The 23,695-nt window shown below is 42.6% G+C and overlaps 1 protein-coding gene across 2 annotated transcripts in view; it reads left to right on the top strand.

The window, feature by feature from the left end:
* Positions 1-17,632, top strand: part of surf4l (surfeit 4, like) — a 24,042-nt gene extending 6,410 nt beyond the window's left edge. The window contains exons 2-6 of one of the 2 annotated variants that reach the window (XM_024002374.2): positions 3,059-3,245; positions 11,634-11,710; positions 11,864-11,907; positions 16,376-16,562; positions 17,255-17,632. In XM_024002374.2, the coding sequence (XP_023858142.1) occupies positions 3,059-3,245; positions 11,634-11,710; positions 11,864-11,907; positions 16,376-16,562; positions 17,255-17,521 (762 nt within the window). In that variant the 3' untranslated portion in view covers positions 17,522-17,632. Of the gene's footprint in view, positions 1-3,058; positions 3,246-10,954; positions 10,962-11,633; positions 11,711-11,863; positions 11,908-16,375; positions 16,563-17,254 lie in introns of those variants that run through there. The other variant, XM_070447139.1, reaches the window with a different exon arrangement.
* The last annotated feature ends 6,063 nt before the right edge of the window (positions 17,633-23,695 follow it).

Raw genomic sequence — 23,695 nt, forward strand, 5'->3', positions numbered from 1 at the left:
GTAAAATTCTGGCAAATTAGTTCGCAATTAGCCAGGCGGCCCAAACTGTTGCATATACCCTGACTCTGCGTGCAATGAACGCAAGAGAAGTGACACAATTTCACCTGGTTAATATTGCCTGCTAACCTGGATTTCTTTTAGCTAAATATGCAGGTTTAAAAATATATACTCCTGTCTATTGATTTGAAGAAAGGCATTGGTGTTTATGGTTAGGTACACATTGGAGCAACGACAGTCCTTTTTCGCGAATGCGCACTGCATCGATTATATGCAACGCTAGATAAACTAGTAATATCATCAACCATGTGTAGTTGTAACTAGTGATTATGATTGATTTAAGTTTAATGCTAGCTAGCAACTTACCTTTGCTTCTTACTGCATTCGCGTAACAGGCGGCCTCCTCGTGAGGCTGGTGGTTAGAGCGTTGGACTCTAACCACAATAAGGTTGCAAGATTGAATCCCTGAGCTGACAAGGTGAAAATCTGTCGTTCTGCCCCTGAACAAGGCAGTTAACCCACCGTTCCTAGGCCGTCATTGAAAATAAGAATGTGTTCTTAGCTGACTTGCCTAGTTAAATAAAGGTGTAAAAAAAAAAAAATGGCAAAATCGGCGTCCAAAATTACCGATTTCCGATTGTTATGAAAACTTGAAATCGGCCCTAATTAATCGGCCATTCCGATTTAATCGGTCGACCTCTAGTCTGAACATCAGACAGGATGGCATTGTCTCCCTCAATCTGTGCAATGGCTACTGCTATAGGTTTCAGGCTGCTTACCACTCTCTCCCAAAATACATCATACAGGAGGATCCTCTTGATGGGGCTGTCCATACCGGCAGACTGTGATATATGGCCATTTCTTGGAGAGACTCCTACACCTCCAGGAGACTGTCAAACATGACAAAACCACCCCAACAGGTGTGGCTGGGCAGCTTCAATGTGGTTCTCTTATTCTTCTCACTTTGCTGGGTGAGGTAGATTACTGCTATAACTTGATGACCATTCACATACCTGTTAAACTCTCTTGTAGAGTTTATCCATTGTTTTCAGTGCCATGATGTCCTTGAGGAGCAGATTCAATGCATGAGCAGCACAGCCCATGGGTGTGATGTGAGGGTAGGACTCCTCCACTTTAGACCAAGCAGCCTTCATGTTCGCAGCATTTTCTGTCACCAGTGGAAATACCTTCTGTGGTCCAAGGTCATTGATGACTGCCTTCAGCTCATCTGCAATGTATAGACTGGTGTCTGTCCCTTGTGTCTGTTTTTCTTGTAGAATACTGGTTGAGGGGTGGAGATGATGTAGTTAGTTATTCCTTGCCCACGAGCAGTCGACCACCCATCAGAGATGATTGCAATACAGTCTGTTTTCTCTATGATTTGCTTGACCTTCACTTGAACTCTGATGAACTCTGCATCTAGCAAATTAGTAGATAAAGCATGTCTGGTTGGAGGGGTGTATGCTGGGTGTAGAACTTTCAGAAATCTCTCCCAATGCACATTGCCTGTGAGCATCAGAGGTGAACCAGTTGCATACACCGCTCGAGCAAGACATTCATCAATTTCTGACTACGTTCCTCAATTGAGTAAAAATAACTACTGATTCCAGGAGGACCATGAGCTGTTCCTATCGATTAAGTGTATGATTCATAGTTTTCACCTCGAATAGAAGTAGAGGGACTTTTGTCAGATGTTGTGAGTGCTGAGGGAAAGTTAAGCACTTAGCCAGATGATTCTGCATCTTTGCCTTCTTCACATATGATTTGGCACAGTATTTGCAAATGTATACAGCTTTTCCTTCTAGATTAGCTGCAGTGAAATGTCTCCATACATCAGATAGTGCCCGTGACATTTTCCTGTAAAGATTAGAAAACATGAGTAAAAAAACAAATACAATTTAATGTACAAACAAATAGTTAAGCAGTTAGATTAAACAACTCCTTTGTATGATACATGTTTTAAAATGAAAGAAGTATTGAAACAGGTGAATTAACACTCCTCAGTTAGCAGGCTCAAGCAAGCTCAAACCCACATGGTAGCAAAGACTAACTAGCAGAAATTAAGTTAGAAATTATTTAAACACTTTGCTGTAGGCTACTATTTACTAGTTAACAAAAAATCATGTTTGTCATATAGAATATATTCACCCCACCCAGTATTGTAATCAAAACTTACCAGAAAGCATGTACTCCTTGGCTCAGACAGTGTGGTTGTTTTGGGCTCAATAGCATCTCATTAGTGTGCATGATCTTGAGAATCAGCTGTACATGTGATGGAAGAATGTACTGTGCATGCAGAGGGTTGCAATTCCATTGAATTGGGGATAGTTTAACCAAAATATGCCACAAGACCTAGAATTGCCTTGTGTATCTTACAAAAAAAGGTTCACTGTTATAAGCTAACTTTTTTTTGATGAATTTAAGCAAAATTCCCCAAATTCACAAGCTAAACTTCCCATGGAAATTTACCGGAAAGTTTACGATCCTTTGCAACCCTAACTGCGATATGTAACTATCMAMCCCCCCCCCCCCCCCMYCACTACTATTAGCCTACTTTCTAGTGTACTGATATATCCTAGCCTATAGCCTAACATCAGAGGGACAGTACAAGCACTACTGCAACAGTCCTCCCTCCCTTCACCGATCCCCTGTAGACACAACCGACTAGGTCGTAAATCTGCTTATAGGAATATATACCCGGTAAGCAAATCATCTTCTTCTGGCTCTAACCAGTGGCAATGCTGGGGGCATTCCAGGTTGTCTGTTATTATGCTAATGCTTCTCAGAAGATGTCATATTAACCTGAGACGTTCAACACTTGTTACTGGACAGAAGATGACCTGCCTGAAACGCCAGTAATGACTACAAAAGTTGACCTTAGATACTGATCTTGGGTTATTTTAGCATTTTCCCCACTTATGGTTAAGGTTTGGATTGAGGGAGGTATCCTAGATCTGTACCTAGGGAAAACTTAACCTCAAACCTGCAACTGCATGTGTTGTGACTGAGCTACTCTCTCTGACTGTAACCATTTAACCAACCACTTCATCTTTTCTGGCAGTTCCTGAGAGTGACCAAACAATACCTTCCTCACGTGGCGCGCCTGTGTCTGATCAGCACCTTCCTGGAAGACGGCATCCGCATGTGGTTCCAGTGGAATGAGCAGCGGGACTACATTGAGGCCACCTGGAGCTGTGGCTACTTTCTGGCCGCCTGCTTCGTGTTACTGAACCTGCTAGGACAGCTAGGTGAGTTACTTGAACCTGTTACTGAACCTACTAGAACAGTTGCACTGTAAAGCTTTTCCCTGTACATTTACAGCATTATACTGGCACCAGAGTTGCCAGCTTAATACTGTAATTTTGCTTTACAGCAGAGATGCTGTAATTTATTTGACAGTACTATTTTCCTTACTGTAAAAAGATATTGCAGCTCCCTGCTGTACATTTTAATGGATGCTGTAATGTTTTACAGTAAGGAAAATAGTACTGTCAAATACATTACAGGATCTCTTCTCACCAATTAGGAAAAGCATAGAAAAATAAAGAATAGAATGAGAGATGAGCACCAGTTACTCTGTGGGTAAAAAGGCAGGTGTTAAGGGACATATCAAGCTTGTGTGTGGTCATCCAAACTCAGTGAGCTCTTGGAAGAATGGGGCAATGTAGGGGTTGAGAACAGCTGGCTTCCTCTGGGCCACCTTGTCATGCACTTTGTCCCATCTTCAGGGTTAATCTTGGGTTAATTCAAACCAGGAATCTGTACAGCCATATATCCAATATAGTTTATGGAATCAATTGAGGCATTGAACAAATGCAAATAAGACAGCTAGATACACCTACTTCAAACCTTTGCTAACTATACTGATCAAAAATATACTGTATATATATAAATGTAAAGTGTTGGTACTAGGGATGCAAAATATATCTGTGAACATATCCGAATAGGCCGATATTAGCTAAAAATGCCAACATCGGTATCGGCCCGATGTCTAGTTTAACGCCGATGTGAAAAACCAATGTCAAAGCTTACGTGCATACCTATATAACGTAGGTACATGATGTAATGACGCCACATAAAATTTGCACTACACGTGCAACACAGCATTCCTAACCTAGCCCACAATGTCTGCTGTGTGGATCGAGCACTCATTTGAAAAAGTAAGAATATTTCAGCGAAACAACTCGAAGGTGAAATCCATTAATGGCAAGATAATGGAATTCATTGCCATTGACAATCAACCGTTTTGTCGTGGTTAATGTTGGCTTTTGCGACTGGTCGAGCACCGGTACACACTAACGTTACCACGCGTGCTATTGTTCAGATGTTACCCTACTGGAGTTACACAGTAATAGCGTCACTGCTATTAGCTTCACGACATACTATGGAACGCCGTTTGGGTCTTTGCGTATCAAAACAATGACCAGTAGAAACTGCAGTCATTTTCACTATTCTTAGAAATTATTTAGTAATCCTTGTGATTTAAGTATTAGCTTGGTAGCCACTTGTTGTTCGCCTATTGAAATTGAACTTCAGTTCATGAAAATAAATAGCTAGCCAGTTAATTAACTATGTTAGCTATCTGGCTGCTTATAACGTTAGCTTTGGGCAGCCAGATAGCTTCATCTGGCTAGTGAGGCTCGACCTGACTGGGTTGTGTGTTGTGAAGAAAGACACTAAGGATTAGACACAATAGTGGAGTTTGCCTTCAAAATAAAAGTACCTCTTTGAAAGTGATGCAGAAGGTTACAATTGGTGGAATCATGCCATATTTAGACTAGATAATGTTAAAGAAGGTTGGAATGTGAAGCAATGAAGTGGGGTTTCAGTCTACTCGGTGACACCCACAGAACACAACTGTGAAGAGTTTATGCAAATATTAGCGTTGTAGCTCTTATCGCGGGACTGTGACTTGTGTGAAATCACCTCCCCAGTCAGCCTATTGACATTCATATTGCGCTGTACAGCTTTACCGAAGGATTGGGGATCAATGAAATGGGGTAACAGTCTACTCAATACCCAATATATTTTTTCCCAGCGTCCCCCTCAAGAGTTATCAGGCTCCTAAACATCCACACAGTATTGTTTTTCCTCGAATAGTGTTCAATACACATTGGTTGACAATAAATGTGGCTCAATTCAGTTGTTTCAGAGTCTGAGCTATGACGCTAATGTTCTCTGGGTGTCACTGAGCAGACTGATAACCCATGTCATTGAGCCACAATCCATAGATAAGGCTGTACACAGTGAAATAAATAAACTGTACTAGAATGCTTAAAAGGCCGCAGGATTTTTTTTGGCAAGGAAAATATTGGATATTGTTATCGGCCAAAAATGTCATATCGGTGCATCACTAGTTGGTACCATGTTTCATGAGCTGAAAAAGAAGATCCCAGAATTGCATGTGTCTGCACCTATTTGTCTCTACAGTCCCGTTGTTCCATAAGGTGTATTTTTACCTGTGTTTTTAAAATCTGATTCTACTGCGTGCATCAGTTACCTGATATGGAATAGCGTTCCATGTAGTCATGGATCTACAGTTGAAGTCTGACGTTTACATACACTTAGGTGGGAGTCATTAAAACTAGTTTTTCAACCGATCCAAAAATGTCTTGTTAACAAACTATAGTTTTGGCAAGTCGGTTAGGACATCTACTTTGTGCATGACACAAGTAATTTTTCCAACAATTGTTTACAGACAGATTATTTCACTTAATTCACTGTATCACAATTCTAGTGGGTCAGAAGTTTACATACATTAAGTTGACTGCCTTTAAACAGCTTGGAAACTTCCAGAAAATGATTTCATGGCTTTAGAAGCTACTGATAGGCTAATTGACATCATTTGGGTCAATTGGAGGTGTAGCTGTGGATGTATTTCAAGGCCTACCTTCAAACTCAGTGCCCCTTTGTCAAGCTATTGGAGTGGCCATCACAAAGCCCTGACCTCAATCCCATAGAAAATGTGTGGGCAGAACTGAAAAAGCGTGTGCAAGCAAGGAGGCCTACAAACCTGACTCCGTGACACCAGCTCTGTCAGGAGGAATGGGCCAAAATTCACCACTTATTGTGGGAAGCTTGTGGAAGGCTACACAATTCTTGACTCAAGTTAAACAATTTAAAGGCGCTGCTACCAAATACTAATTGAGTGTATGTAAACTTCTGACCCACTGGGAATGTGATGAAAGAAATAAAACCTGAAATAATTATCTCTACTATTATTCTGACATTTCACATTCTTAACATAAAGTGGTGATGCTAACTGACCTAAGACGGGGAATTTTTACTAGGATTACATTTTAGGAATTGTGAAACTGAGTTTAAATGTATTTGGCTAAGGTGTATGTAAACTTCAACTGTATATAAACTCAGTACACAAAAAACGTCCTCTCACTGTCAACTGCGTTTATTTTCAGCGAACTTAACGTGTAAATATTTGTATGAACATAACAAGATTCAACAACTGAGACATAAATTGAACAAGTTCCACAGACATGTGACTAACAAATGGAATAATGTGTCCCTGAACTAAGGGGGGGTCAAAGTAACATTATCTGGTGTGGCCACCAGCTACATTAAGTACTGTAGTGCATCTCCTCATGGATTGCACCAGATTTGCCAGTTGTTACTGTGAGTTGTTACCCCACTCTTCCACCAAGGCACCTGCAAGTTCCCGGACATTTCTGGGGGAAATGGCCCTAGCTCTCACCCTCCAATCCAACAGGTCCCTGATGTGCTCAATGGGATTGACATCTGGGCTCTTTGCTGGCCATGGCAGAACACTGACATTCCTGTCTTGCAGGAAATCACGCACAGAACGAGCAGTATGGCTGGTGGCATTGTCAAGCTGGAGGGTCATGTCAGGACGAGACTGCAGGATGGGTACCACATGAGGGAGGAGGATGTCTTCCCTGTAACGCACAGCGTTGAGTATGTAAACCCCTAGGTTAATGACTTCTCCAAAAGCTAATTGGAGTCAGCTAACCTGGAGTCCAATCAATGAGATGAGATTGGAGATGTTGGTTAGAGTTGCATTGCCCTATAAATAACACTCACAAGTTTGTTTGCTATTCACAAGATGCATTGCCTGATGTGAACCATGCCTTGAACAAAAGAGATCTCAGAAGATTAAGAATTATTGACTTGCATAAAGCTGGGAAGGGTCACAAAAGTATCTCAAAGCCTTGATGTTAATCAGTCCAAGGTAAGACAAATGGTCTATAAATGGAGAAATTTCAGCACTGTTGCTACGCTCCCTAGGAGTGGCCATCCTGCAAAGATGATTGCAAGAGCACTTCGCAGAATGCTCAAGGAGGATAAGAAGAATCCTAGAATGTCAGCTAAAGAGTTACAGAAATCTCTGGAATATGCTAACATCTCTTACGTGTCTACGATACGTAAAACACTAAACAAGAATGGTGTTCATGGGAGGACACCACGGAAGAAGCCAGTGCTGTCCAAAAAAAAAAAAAAATGTGCTGCTCGTCTGAGGTTTGCAGTAGTGCACCGGGATGTTCCACAGCACTACTGGCAAAATATTCTGTGGACAGATGAAACTACAGTTGAGTTGTTTGGAAGGAACACACAACACTATGTGTGGAGAAAAAAAAGGCACAGCACACCAACATCAAAACCTCATCCCAACTGTAAAGTATGGTGGAGGGAGCATCATGGTTTGGGGCTGTCTCAGGGCCTGGACAGCTTGCTATTGTTGACGGAAAAAATGAATTCCCAAGCTGATCAAGACATTTTGCAGGAGAATGTAAGGCTATCTGTCCGCCAATTGAAGCTCAACAGAAGTTGGGTGACGGTACTAGACAACCCAAAACACAGGTTTCAACAACAGAATGGTTTGAAACTAGACAACCCAAATCAACAACAGAATGGTTTCAACAGAAGAAAATACGCCATCTGGAGTGGCCCAGTCAGAGTCCTGACCTCAACCTGATTGAGATGCTGTGGCATGACCTCGAGCAGTTCACACCAGACATCCCAAGAATATTGCTGAACTGAAACAGTTTTATAAAGAGGAATGTTCTGCAACTACAGAAAATGTTTGGGTGAGGTTATTACTGCCAAAGGAGGGTCAACCAGTTATTAAATCCAAGGGTTCACATACTTTTCCCACCCTGCACTGTGAATGTTTACACGGTGTGTTCAATAAAGACATGAAAATGTCAATTTGTTATTAGTTTTAAGCAGACTGTTTGTCTATTGTGACCTAGATGAAGATCAGACCAAATTGTATGACCAATTTATGCAGAAATCCAGGTATTTCCAAAGGGTTCACATACTTTTTATTTATACAAGGTCCCACAGTTGACAGTGCATGTCAGAGCAAAAACCAAGCCATGAGGTCGAAGGAATTGTCTGTAGAGCTCCGAGACAAGATTGTGTCGAGGCACAGATTTGGGGAATGGTACCTAAACATGTTTGCAGCATTCGAAGGTCCCCAAGAACACAGTGACCTCCATCATTCTTAAGTAGAAGAAGTTTGGAACCACCAAGATTCTTCCTAGAGCTGGCCACCTGGCCAAACTGTGCAATTGGGGGAGAAGGGTCAGGGAGGTTACCAAGAACCCGATGGTCACTCTGACAGAGCTCCAGAGTTCTGTGGAGATGGGAGAACCTTCCAGAAGGACAACCATCTCTGCAGCACTCCACCAATCAGGCCTTTATGGTTGAGTGGCCAAGCGGAAGCTGTGCCTCAGTAAAAGGCACATGACAGCCCTCTTGGAGTTTGCCAAAAGGCACCTAAAGGACTCTGACCATGAAAAACAAGGTTCTCTGGTCTGATGAAACCAAGATTGATCTCTTTGGCCTGAAATGCAAAGCGTCACGTCTGGAGTAAACCTGGCACCATCCCTACGTTTAGGCATGTTGGTGGCAGCATCATGCTGTGGATGTTTTTCAATGGCAGGGACTGGGAGACTATTCGGGATTGTGAGAAAGATGAACGGTGCAAAGTACAGAGGGAGCCTTGATGAAAATGTGCTCAGGACCTCAGACTGCTATCAAGGTTCACCATCCAACAGGACAAAGACCCTAAACACACAGCCAACACAATGCAGGAGTGGCTTCTGAACAAGTCTCTGAATGTCCTTGAGTTGCCCAGCCAGAGCCCGGACTTGAACCTGATCGAACATCTCTGGAGAGACCTGAAAAAAGCTGTGCAGCGACGCTCCCCATCCAACCTAACAGAGCTGGAGAGGATCTGCAGAGAGGAATGGGAGAAACTCCCCAAATACAGGTGCGACATGCTTGTAGCGTCATACCCAAGAAGACTCGAGGCTGTAATCGCTGCCAAAGGTGCTTCAGCAAAGTACTGAGTAAAGAGTGAATACATTTGATATTTCAGTAGTTTTTTTTTTATAAACTTGCAAAAATTTCTAAACCTGTTTTGCTTTGTCATTATGGGGTATTGTGTGTAGATATGGGGGGGGGGGGGGACTATTATTGAATCAATTTTAGAACAAGTCTGTAATTTAACAATGTGGAAAAAGTCGGTCTGAATACTTTCCGAATGCACTCACGTTTTGAGGGATCATGCTGACTGCAGGAATGTCCTCCAGAGCTGTTGCCAGAGAATTGAATGTTCATTTCTCTACCGTAAGGCACCTCCTACGTCAGTTTTGAGAATTTAGCAGTACGGCCAACCGGCCTCAACTGCAGACCACGTGTAATCACGCCAGCCCAGAACCTCCACATCTGGTTTTTCACCTGCGGGATCGTCTGAGACCTGCCACCTGGACAGCTGATGAAACGGAGTATGCACAACCGAAGAATTTCTGCACAAACTGTCAGAAACCATCTAAGGAAGCTCATCTGCATGCTCGTCGTCTTCACCATGGTCTTGACTTGACTGCGGTTCGGCATAACCGACTTCTGTGGGGAAATGCTCACCTTCGATGGCCACTGGCATGCTGTAGATGTGTGGTTTTACAGATGAACTGTACCAAGCAGATTGCATGGCGTCGGGTGGACTAGCAGTTTGCTGATGTCAATGTTGTGAACAGAGTGCCCTATGGTGGCGGTGGTGTTGTGGTATGGGCAGGCATAAGCTACGGACAATGAACACAGTTGCATTTTATCGATCACAATTTGAATGCACAGAGATACCGTGATGCGATCCTGAGGCCCATTGTGCCGCCATCACCTGATGTTTCAGCATGATAATGCAAGGATCTGTACACAATTCCCAGATGCTGAAAATGTACCGGTTCTTCCATGGCCTGCATAATTACCTGACATGTCAACCATTGAGCATGTTTGGGGTGCTCTGGATTGACATGCATGACAGCGTGTTCCAGTTCCCGCCAATATCCAGCAACTTCTCACAGCCATTGAAGAGTGAGACAACATTCCACAGGCCACGATCAACAGCCTGATCAACTCTATGCGAAGGAAATGGTCACACCATTTAAGGTACTGTAGCTGTGACCAACAGATGCATATCTGTATTCCCAGTCATGTGAAATCCATAGATTAGGGCGTAATGAATTTATTTCAATTTACTTATTTCCTTATATGAACTGTAGCTCAGTAAAGTCTTGGAAATTGTTGCGTTTTGTATTTTTGTTCAGTGTATAAACAAATCAAGGTAGCTGCTGAAAAATATTCTTCCACTTCAAGATATTTACTAAAATAGTCTGAGCGTCATGCGTCTCACCCAACAGCATGAGTTTGGCGCCTGAGACAGATAATTTGAATCTATAGTAGGCATAAGATCTAACTGTTAAATAGTGTTAGGTACATTTTTACATGAGGCTTCGGATTAGTTATAGTATTTTTCTCAGCTTTTTACCCATAGTACAGTGTAGTCTAAAGCATTCATGCTGTGAAACACTTGAAATTACAGGAAAGTCTTCGTGTCGGTGAGTTACTAAACATTCTAGAGCAGCTAGGTTAGCTACTGAACCTACCAGGACAATTAGGTGAGTTACTGAACCTACTAGGACAGCTAGGTGTGAGAGGCTTGTTGTGCACTATGCAGTGAATATGTTTCTGGCAATTTCTGGCATTGCCTGGGGAGACTGCTAGTAGAACTGGGAATTGCCAGGGACCTCGCGATATGATTATTATCACGATTCTTATGTGCAGAGACGATATGTATTGCAATTCTCACGATTCTATATGTATTGCGATTTGATGTTCCAAACATAATGTTCACTATATGTCTGCTGCAGAGAGATGAGAAAGCATGTTAAAATAAGTTTTGATCACTCATTGAAATAAAAGTGCTGAAAACATGTTGGCTCACTTTAAAACAAAGATTGAGAAAAGGCTAAAGGATGAATAATAGCAGAGTTTTGGCGCAGGTACAGCCAACTAGCGCTAGCTAACACTACCTACCAGTCAAATATCGATATAATATCCTGATACGTTACTGTATCGATTTTATTCCCCATCACTATCTAGCAGATGACCCATATGGCCAGTTGCAGTTACGTTGGGCCCTGAACTGGCCTAGGGAGGGAGAGAATCCAGGCTGTATCACATCCGGCCGTGATTGGTAGTCCCATAGGGCGGCACACAATTGTCCCAGGGTAGGCCGTCATTGTAAATAATAATTTGTTCTTAACTGACTTGCCTAGTTAAATAAATCAAATGTTATTGTTCATCTCTCTTTCAAACAGGTGGCTGTGTCCTTATCCTCAGTAGGAATTTTGTCCAGTATGCTTGCTTTGCGTTATTTGGAATCCTTTCTTTACAGGTAAGTCTAAACTTGTTTTTCTTTAATTGTATATGGGCTGAATACAGCGGAAGATGAAACCATTCATGATACTATATTCTGTTTTACATTATTTATAGTTAATTAAATACATAAGGGAAACCAGAGTCTCACTAAATCATCTTACCATTTCAGACTATTGCCTACAGCATTTTATGGGATCTTAAATTCTTGATGAGGTGAGTCCTTTGATTGTTTGTCTTTTTCATATGAACCAATGAGCGCCAAGTTGGTGGTCATAAGTCTTTAAAAAAATATCCTCCTGTGAAGCACAGATCAGAGCAACACACCCCAGCGAATGATACAGTGGTTCCTCCTTTAAAAGTTGGGAGCTTAGACCGTGGAACTAGAAAATTAGTGGGTAGAACTGAAATTGCGTGTGCGAGCAAGGAGGCCTACAAACCTGAGTCAGTTACACCAGCTCTGTCAGGAGGAATGGGCCAAAATTCACCCAACTTATTGTGGGAAGCTTGTGGAAGGCTACCCGAAATGCTTGACCCAAGTTAAGCAATTTGAAGGCAATGCTACCAAATACTAATTGAGTGTATACTTCCTGTTGACCTGACCTCTCACCTATGATCATGCGGTGCCCTCTGTCAGCCAGTTCAGATGCGGGAGGGGTTTACCGACACAGCTGATATAACCTAGAGGATTTAGGGAGGAGGAGATGGATGAAGTGAAGGAGAGACTTTATTGTGTGTGTGGTCTCACCTGGTGTCCACACTAAGTGGCCAAAGAGTACTTTATGCTGAAAAACAGACACATGAGGACAAACAATAGAAGATAATGTCATTATTAGACAAAAATACCACTTGAAGCTTGATGATGACTTTATAATTTGAATCAGCTGTGTAGTGCTAAGGCAAAAACAAAAATGTGCACAGGTGTTTGGAGCATTCCGATATGTCACAGCTGGTGAGGTGTCAGGTTCGCCTCTGTACTTAAATGGTGTTTATTCCAACTCTGTGAAATGCTGCAGATCTGCCCGTAGATGAGGTAGGAACATTTCCCACACAGAAGAGGTGGATAGAATTCGACAGGTCAAGGTATCCTTCCTCCAAACTGTGCATGTGAGACAGGTTCCATGTACTACAAGACAGGCAGAGGGAAAAAGAACACAGAACATTTTAATTACCTCTGGTTATGGACACTTTTGCCAGCAATAACGCTTCCACGGCCTGATCCTCGGACAGTGAACATCTGGCAATATCTACATTTTCAACCCCTTGATCAGCTCGTACTCTGAAAGTACAGAAAATAGCTTATTTTTTGTAGATATGAAAACATAACTTGAGATATGACCGTTCAATCTAAACTAGCAGATGTCGTTTTCAGGATGCGTCAATACAGCACAGAAAGCTTAACGCCAAAGTGGTATTGTGGTTGTTCATTAGGTGATGGGAAATATGCAATATGTATACAAAATAATATGCTTACCTGTTGTATCTTGAAAAAGGCATTGGAATTTAAAGTGTAATGTCTAACCTATTAACCTTCTTCATTATTTATGTATTACCAGTTGAAGAACAACTCCCAATTTCATACTTATTCCTAGACCAATTTTCAATGATGTAAGAATAAAGAAGTTTAAATAACTTCTTAGATTTGATGGAGACAAACTCAGCAAAAAAAGAAACGTCCTCTCACTGTCAACTGCATTTATTTTCAGTAAACTTAACATGTGTAAATATTTGTATGAACATAAGATTCAACAACTGAGACACAAACTGAACAAGTTCCACAGACATGTGACTATCAGAAATATAATAATGTGTCCCTGAACAAAGGGATGGTCAAAATCAAAAGTAAACAGTCAGTATCTGGTGTGGCCACCAGCTGCATTAAGTACTGCAGTGCACCTCCTCATGGACTGCACCAGATTTGCCCGTTCTTGCTGTGAGATGTTACCCCACTCTTCCACCAAGGCACTTGCAAGTTCCCAGACATTTCTGGAGGGGAATGGACCTAGCCCTCACCCTCCGATCCAACAGGTCCCAGACGTGCTCAATGGGATTGAGATCCGGGCTCTTTGCTGGCCATGGCAGAACACTGACATTCCTGTCTTGCAGGAAATCACGGACAGAACGAGCAGTATGGCTGGTGGCATTGTCGTGCTGGAGGGTCATGTCAGGATGAACCTGCAGGAAGGGTACCGCATGAGGGAGGATGTCTTCCCTGTAACGCACAGCGTTGAGATTGCCTACAATGACAAGCCAGTGAAGTGAAGAGCACTTTTTGCCAGTCCTGTCTGGTCCAGCGACGGTGGGTGTGTGCCCATAGCCGACGTTGTTGCCTGTGATGTAAGGCAGGTCCTCACCAGACAACAGGCCTACAAGCCCTCAGTCTAGCCTCTCTCAGCCTATTTTGGACATTCTGAGCATTGGAGGGATTGTGCGTTCCTGGTGTAACTCAGGCAGTTGTTGCCATCCTGTACCTGTCCCGCAGGTGTGATGTTCGGATGTACCGATCCTGTGCAGGTGTTACCCTTTGGTCTGCCACTGCGAGGACGATCAGCTGTCCGTCCTGTCTCCCTGTAGCGCTGTCTTAGGCGTCTCACAGTACGGACATTGCAATTTATTGCCCTGGCCACATCTGCAGTCCTCATGCCTCTTTGCAGCATGCCTAAGGCACGTTCACGCAGATGAGCAGGGACCCTGGGCATCTTTCTTTTGGTGTTTTTCAGAGTCAGTAGAAAGACCTCTTTAGTGTCCTAATTTTTCATAACTTTGACCTTAATTTCCTTCCGTCTGTAAGCTGTTAGTCTTAATGACCGTTCCACAGGTGCATGTTCATTAATTGTTTATGGTTCATTGAACAAGCATGGGAAACAGTGATTAAACCCTTTACAATGAAGATCTTTGGATTTTTACGAATTGTCTTTGGAAGACAGGGTCCTGATAAAGGGACGTTTCTTTTTTTGCTGAGTTTACATCTTGGTACCTTGTCAATTTATGATTTGTATCAATGTGGACAAAAGACGGGTGCAGGAACAGAGTATTTTTGTCAAGCAATGCAACGAAGCTGGATCATTCTGGCAATGATACCTGCACCATCTACACGCTACAAAGACTCTTCGCCATTGTACACGATGGCTCATTGCTCTGAGACTTCCTTTGACCATTCTAAAGCTCACATGGGGCATCCTTGCATTCCCTGACAGACATTGTGTTCTTTCATCCTTCTGTAAACAATGCTAACTGTTACACTGTCATGAAATATGATTATATATCGACTGTGAAACAAATAGGACATGGCCTGCTTATGAGTTGCCTTGAAAGAAAGTTAGATTAATTCAACTGAAAATGGTGAGAACAGGCGTTCGTAGCTAAATGCTTTTGGTTAGCTTGAGAATAATAATTGCATGATTTATTATTCTACGGTATGTATGTAATATAGTACAATGTTATGAACCGACACTGAATCGTAGGAGCTATGTAAAAGTTGGACAGAAGAACGGCCAGCGCTGCTTACCTGAGATGCCATCATCACACAGTCCTTCGTAGGTGTCCGCAGAGTCGATAGAGCGCGTCCTTGCGGTAGCTTGCAACTCAATGAAATACATTTTTAAATAAGTTACCTTACATGTTTTGTTGGCTGACAATGTTAGCTACGCTGTCCTTACGAAACACATAGCATATCATTACAGGAGTATGTACCGGTATGTTAGCTATCTACCTAACGTTAGTAGTTATACATCAAACTTGACAGTATATTAACTATAGGCTATCTAACTACCCAACGTTTATGGACTTGATTATTCCTGTCATGCTTAGCTAAATGGTATTGTCGGTGTGCGTTCTCAATGGACATTCGGGTGCTTTCGTAAATTCGTTCTGGCTATCTACTCCGATTTCAGAGCACTCGTCTGGCTACCAGAGCTCGGGAATAATGAATTTACGAGCGCTCAACACCCGTTGATTATGGCCGGTGTCAGTAAACATCGGCAAAAATGCGTAATTAAATTGTTTCCCGCAGCACAATTACAGTCACCAACTCTGGTTAACAGAACATGCCTAACCAGCTCTGCTTGGGTGAGTAAAATGGTCAGTAGTCTCATTTGTGTCTGGAAGTAGCTAGCCAATGTTTGCTTGGGTGCTTGACTGCCTCGGCGCGAACGTCCCTTGTGTGCTCCGAGAGCGAAACGGTCTGAATTTACCCAGAGGGTTTTTAGTTTTTCATGGAATAAAAACACAATATTAATCAAATTAAGCAAGTACCAGTCAAACGTTTGGACACACCTACTCATTCCAAGATGTTTCTATAGTTTTACTATTTTCTACATTGTAGAATAATATTGAAGACATCACAACTATGAAATAACACATGGAATCAATTAAGAACTCATTCTTATTTACAAGGACAGCCTACTCCTTCCTCCCCGTTGGGGGATTGAACCCCGGTCTCCCGTGTGTCTGACTATCAAATGCTTCTCAGAGATGCCTTCTGGTGGTCAAACTAGCAATAACTTGCAGTAACAGAAAAAATGGCTGAGAATTAAATGACGTGCCACAGAATGCTGAGGCAGCACGCAAGGTGTGCCGCAGTATGATGCAACTTTTAATGGAGGAACCACTGTACATCTTTGTGAAAAACTGCAAATACACTGCTTAACTCTTTCTCCCTCTCACTCTGCCTCCTCCTTTCCAGGAACCTGGCCCTGGGCGGGGGGCTCCTGCTGTTGCTAGCCGAATCACGTGGAGAGGGGAAGAGCATGTTTGCTGGGGTGCCGTCAATGGGAGAGCACTCGCCCAAGCAGTACATGCAGCTGGGCGGACGGGTTCTCCTGGTGCTCATGTTCATGACCCTGCTGCACTTTGACCCTAGCTTCATCTCTGTGAGTTCTGAGCTCCTGCAGACTGATTGAAATCGCATTTGTTCTTTACTTTTGATTCAGCATTTGATCGAGCATGCCTGGATGAGGGTGTTTATTTATTTTTTTAAATATACTTTTGGGACTTCCATTGGTTTCATTGCGAGCTCAATCAAGCACCTCGTGTATTTGAAAGAAAACATTTTATTATATTTGAATCCAGGTCTAACCTGTTCGTCTCAGGCACTCAGCTTGTGGCTGGCTGCACAGATGCATACCATTTAGTGTAGTTGCAGTGTATTGGCTCTGAAATGCATTTTTACATCATAATTCAAGAGATGGACACAGGGGAAGTAGTGTAGGTACATATTGTCACATAGTACTACAACTGTTGTACATGAAAACATTTGAGAGTGCTCTTTCAAAATTCCTTTTGAGTTATCAGATCCAGTGCATTTACGAAAGTCAATAGGGATTCAGGCACATAGGCTGTGTCCCAAATGGCACCGTATTCCCTTGTTAATAAATAAATATTTTATTAAAACTACTATATATTGAACTACTTTTGACTAGGGGTCCCTGGACAATAGTAGTGCACTATATAAAGTATAGGGTGCCATTTGGGATGCTGCCATATCAACATGCTTCTGTAATCCTGGTACGAGTTTGAATGAACATTGACTGCTGTCCTAATTTATACCTACCCCTCATTTTAGATTCTGCAGAACCTGGTGGGCACAGCTCTGATCGTGCTGGTGGCAATCGGCTTCAAGACCAAGCTGGCCGCCCTCACCCTGGTGTTGTGGCTGTTTGCCGTCAACGTATACTTCAATGCCTTCTGGATGGTGCCCACCTACAAGCCCATGCACGACTTCCTCAAGTACGACTTCTTCCAGACCATGTCGGTGATCGGTGGGCTGCTACTGATTGTGGCTCTGGGGCCCGGTGGGGTGTCCATGGACGAGAAGAAGAAGTTGTGGTGAGACTCGACCCAAGTTACCAGGACCGACGACTGGGACCCCCCCCCCCCCTTACCGAACATGGCCTAAGCAGTACGCACCTCCTCCCTCTACCCCCCTCCCCTCAGCACTGTCTCACTCTCCCTCGCTAACCTTTCTGTGACTGTCCTCCACAGGCACTTTTACAAATGGTTTGCAGTCTTTATTTTGCTACTGTAGCTCGTTGTGACATGGCCATCTCTCGATTTGGGGATATCCAAGACATCACTAATGTTTTTTTTGTCTTTTTATTTTTTAGTGATCAATTTTCAAGGTATTGTCTTTAATGGTGTATTTGTACAATTTGTATACTGTAATTGTTTCATGCTTCTTTTGCAATTTTTTTGTGCGCATCTTTTGTCTATGCTTTCGATAATGCCAGCCCTTAACTAAAGACACAACCCACTGTTTTAGAGGACATGTTTTACACTATTGTGTGTAAATGATGGTAGCTGCTTTTGTGCTGATTTTAAGTTAGCGCAGAATAGATACATTACTATATTTATGGTCAGGTAGGTTTCTATGAAGGGGCAAATGCAGTACTTTCTATCAAATATTTTAAGTTAGGATGAACAAGGGATAAAAAAAAAAGTACCTTTGGCTAGTCACATAATATTACAGTTCAATGAACTGGGGCGACAGGTAGCCTAGTGGTTAGAGTGTTGGGCCAGTAATCGAAATGTTGCTAGATCAAATCCCCGAGCTGACAAGGTAAAAATCTGTCGTTCTGCCCCTGAACAAGGCAGTTAACCCACTCTTCCTAGGCCGTAATTGTAAATAAGAATTGGTTCTCAACTGACTTGCCAAATAAAAAGCATGTTAGCTGCTTTTTACTGTATTTGTCTTGGTCCACGTTCTGAGTTTCTGTGTGCCTATTCAAATGCCTTGTAGACTCCCATGAACACCTCAAGCCATTTAATGTACAGACACTTTCACATGAGGAGAGTTATATTCTGTTCTTTATTTAAATTTTGTCACAAGTATGAGTCCTCATAGCATTCCATATGACAAATGTGAGTGCTGTCAATTGAGTCCAAAGTTTACAATTGGTTAATTATAGTATTCTATATAATCCAGCACAACAGGGCCATTTAGCTTTAAAGTCCTCTATCGTTGGTCTCACTCAGTGTTTTTCCATTTAATAAAGTATGAGAAAAGTWATGATTTTCTATTGTTTTATAAACAAAAACATTAACTCTGGTGTGTTTATTACGGCTCTGTGTAGATGGCTGTGTTTCTCCGTGCAAATTTTTCCCACCATGAATCTCGAGGCTCCCATGATATCAGGAAATAATTTACATTTTGAGGACAGTCTACAAATCTGATTTTTCACTGTCCTCATAACTTGTGACTGCTAGATTTTCCACTATTCTGTTTCATGATAGGTGAATCAAATATTTAAATGCACTATAAAGACCTGAGTTGATAAACGCATACATGTTACATTTTTTTTCTCTAGTTCAAACCAAACCTTTTTAAAATTTGTAGCTCAACTGTTAATCTTTTAGTTAGTTGTGCCATCTACTGGACAAATCTGAAGTTACAGCCACAGTGGTTTTATTGGCATAACTGAGTAGGCTTAAGTCCTCCCACTGACTCAATACTAGCAATCGGGAGTTCCTGTCAACGCGGACCCTAAGGAACACTGCGGAAGAGACCATGAGGGAGCATCAGTTTAGGTTTGCAATCTCCTCCCAGGCTGTCTCTTTGTCATCACATTTCAAGGAGTCTGTTTTGTGGTCAGTAGCATACACAAGGCTGCTTCACTAAACTAGACTGACCTGACATCACCTTTTATGAACTGACAGCTTCTCTTGGCACCAGGCAGTTGAGGTGGGTGTTGTGTGGCGGAGGTGAGTGCATAGCCGTGCTGAAACAGGGCTAAATAGGTTGACTGCTGGAGCTGAGTGAACAAAGGAAAAGCGACTTCAGAATGTACATAAAAGAAAGTGCATGAAATGGAGCACACAGAGGATGAACAAAGTGATACCCTGTCGGAAGGGGAAGAATCTTTGTGTTTTGTCCATTTCAGACAATGGCCACGGATACTGGGTGACACCGCTACTAGATGGAAAAGCAGTACGGATGCAAGTGGACACAGGAGCAGCCATATCTTTTCTGTATACAAGGAGAAACTACATCACTTCACACCACAGCCTACAAAGAGGACGCTGAGAACATACACCGGTGAGATTGTTCCAGTGAGAGGAAGTGTGATTGTTAGCAGTGAGAAGGACATAATAGTTAGTGACCGTGAAACCAGACAGCAAGCCAGAATGCTTCAAAGCTAGACCTGTCCCATACGCCTTGAAACTGAGCTAAACAGACTAGTCGAGAGTGGAGTATTGGATCAAGTGAATGTTAGTGAATGGGTTACACCTGTCGTTCCAGTCATAAAAAAAGATGGATCACTCAGACTCTATAGGGATTTCAAAGTCACCATTAACTCAGTCTTGACTGCTGAAAAATATCCACTACCCCGCATTGACCTCTTTTCTGGTTTAGCTGGAGGACATAAATTCAGTAAGATAGGCCTGACATAAGTCTATCTACAGATGCATGTGGACCAAGAGTCACAAGAACTGTTGACCATAGTGACTCACAAAAGACTGTACAGGTACCGGAGGCTTCCTTTTGGAATCACCTCAGCTCCGGCCTTGTTTCAGAGAACTATGGACCAGATAGTGAGCGGGCTCAGTGGGGTCCAATGTTACCTTGATCTACTCATCACCGGCAAAGACGAGCACTTAAGAAACCTGAATGCTACACTACAGAGACTGGAGGAGTACGAATTGAGGGTCCGGAAGGACAAATGCAAGTTTTTCTGGGCTTCTGTTGAGTACCTGGGCCATGTCATCGACAGTTCGGGGCTCCACAAGGCACCGTCATAGGTGAAGGTCGTTGCGGAAGCTCCATACCCACAGAACGTGAGTTATCTGAGATCATTCTTAGGATTACTGACGTACTACGCAAAGTTTGCCGAACCTAGCTAGCATGTTAAAGCCACTGCATGAACTTTTGAACAAAACCAAACAGTGCAAGTGGACAGACAAATGTGAGGCCTTCAATAAAGTGAAAACAGCCTTCGCTCAATCAGAGGCCCTAACCCACTTCAACCCCAACTTGCCATTGGCATGTGATGCATGGCAAGTTGGGGTTGAAGTGGGTTAGGGCATTGGCATGTGATGCATGGCACACATGCCAACTGCATCACAGTGGGTTAGGGCATTGGCATGTGATGCATGGCACACATGCCAACTGCATCACAGTTGGCATGTGATGCATGGCCTTATGGCAATGGTGCTGTTGTTTCACACATCATGCCATCAGGTGAAGAAAGGCCAACTGCTTTCGCATCACGGACCTTAAGTAAAGCTGAGAGCAATTATGCACAGATAGAGCGTGAAGCCCTCACCATCATGTTTGGAGTTAAGACATTTCATCAGTTTCTGTTTGGCCGACGATTCACACTGCTGACAGACCACAGACCCCTCACCTCCATCTTTGGTCCCAACACCGGCATGCCGTCGCTCGCAGCCAGCCGCATGCAGCGATGGGCATTACTGTTATCTGCTCACCAGTACGATATCAAGTACAGAAGGTCTGAGCAGCACAGCCTCTCAAGGCTTCCCTTACCGGTCGCACACACTGAGCACGCCCAGGCTAAAATCTTCTACTTCAAGGAAGTGACAAACGCACCAGTTAGGTCTGTCCAAGTGAAAAGGTTCACCCAGACTGATCCAGTGATGTCTGAGGTCATGGACATTATCACTCGTGGGAAAGGAGGAGACCTGTCAGACAGCCTAAAACCTTACCTAGTGAGGAGAAACGAGCTCACAGTTCAGTCTGGATGCTTGCTATGGGGCTGGTATAGGAATAATGATGCATTTTATTTTGTAAAGTGGTTTCTTGCATCAAACAACATTTTCAGTCACCTCCTCGTCTGAAAGACAAGTGTATAAACAGGATAATGTCAAGCCCTGCATGTTTTTTTCAAAGGTTTAATGGAATGTAGGCCTACATTGAACACGACACATTGGCTGCTTCTGTAGGCTGAACGATAGAACAGTTACAGTATTTCCGTGTTAAAATGTTATAGGATGCATTTTTTACATTGTTTTTGATGGTAGGCAACTCTCGTAGGCCTACATTAAGATTAAATAGCCACAGTAGACTACTTGACTTGACTGTTAAAACAAACTTAAAGTGTGTATCAGTGTTCAGCATCAGTGTTCACAGTAAATGCGCGCCGGAAGTTGCACAACATTTTCTGTAGAGTTCCATTTTCCACCTCATATTCTCTTGATAATCCCACCCTGACCTGGAAGGTTCGGTCAAACAAGAAATCCATAATTTGTTTATACATTCTCCCACTAATACCATTCCATTCAATTTATTCAGTAGACCTTCCCTCCACATCGTATCATGCTTTTTCAATATCAAAGTATACTATTGACATCACTTCCTTCATTGCCAAAGCTTTGGTCACCTCAGTACTAACTTTAACTAATGCATCAAGGGTAGTCCTTCCTTTTTGAATCCACTCTGGCCTTAATAGATTCCTATGTTCCAGATAATACATCGGCCTACAAAAAACTTTTCCACTAATTTACAGAGATTTGATGTAAGTGCAATAGGTCTATAACTAGCAGGACTGGATGGATCTTTACCAGGCTTCACAAAAAGCAAAACCACAGCACATTTCCATCCTGATGGTAGCACTCCTTTCCTCCATATTTTGTTAAATAAAATCTTTCCAAAAACTTCTGTAGGCAGATGTTTAAACATAATGTAGCATATTTGATCCTCACCTGGAGCAGTGCAACCACACCCCTCCAAAGCCCTCGTTATATTAAACATGGTGAATTAAGCATCCATTGATTCTCCAGAATCGCACTTCTTATGGTATACATCTTCATGCATTCTTAGCTTTTTTTCTTTACATCTTTTACATTCATCACTTAGATTGTCAACTTTTATGCACTGCTGCAAAAGCTCTTCCTAGAGCGTCTGCTTTTCTTTGTTTGAAACAGCCATATCTTCCTCAGCTAACATGGGTATCTGTACTGTCTTTCCTTTCTCTATCATCCTCTAATATTTTCCACACATTCCCCAGTTGTGTTTACCTTCCTATAAAATAACAGAATTCCCGCCAGGCACCTACCTTTCTTTTCGTTCCTGATAACTTTCTGAGCCAACGCTCTTTCTCTTAATGACTATTATGCTATCAAATGTCGAATTATTCTTCAAAGTTTTAAAATATTTATCTCAATCATTGATGGCTTTATTGCATGCTTCAGTCCACGAAGGAACTATCTTTTGTCTACTATCCCCCCTCTGATTGAAATAGCCAGTAAGGCAGCATCCAATATGACTGAATTCACAGATGCAGCACAGTCTTCTATCAACAATTCCAATGAAAATGTATTACTCTCCTTTTACTTTCCCAGTTTGCTCTGTCAAAGCACCAATTTGAAACCAGTTTCATTTTCTGAAAACATACCTAAAGATCTATGTTGCACATGTCTGGGAAATTATCACTGCCTATAGTGGATTCTATCTTCACATCCCACTCATCCCACGCCAGCAATGGACGAGGACACCAATGTAAGATCTGAACAAAGCGATGTACCTCTAGTCACATTTACCCGTGTACCCCGAACAGTGGCAACCCGTCATTCAGGGCAAGTGGGGCAGAGCCCCACCTGTATTGAGCGCCACATGTTAAGCTAAGAAAAACGTTTTTGTTGTTGTTGCCTGTTTTCCATGTTATTTTGGCCTTTATTAATACATGTCAGTTTGCAAACAATGTAAAAACAATTATAATAATTGTTATGTCATGCTTACTCCCGCTCCGGCGCTCGTCATCGCCGGACTACTAACCATTGTGGCATAGAAAGACGGAGGTCTACACCCATGCATCGAGGACAGAGGCCTCAATTCCATCACCACCAAGTACCGCTACCCTCTCCCGTTGGTGCCAGCTGCAATCTAACAGCTCTGCGGACCCAGTTTTTTACCAAATTGGGCCTGCGGAGTGCCTACAATCTGATCCGCATCTGGGAGGGGGATGAATGGAAAACGGTATTCAGCACGATGTCTGGCCACTACGAGTACTTGGTGATGTCTTGTGGTTTAGCCAATGCTCCCTCGGTGTTC

This window comes from Salvelinus sp. IW2-2015, linkage group LG15, assembly GCF_002910315.2.
Source record: "Salvelinus sp. IW2-2015 linkage group LG15, ASM291031v2, whole genome shotgun sequence".
In the NCBI taxonomy this organism is placed as follows: domain Eukaryota; kingdom Metazoa; phylum Chordata; class Actinopteri; order Salmoniformes; family Salmonidae; genus Salvelinus; species Salvelinus sp. IW2-2015.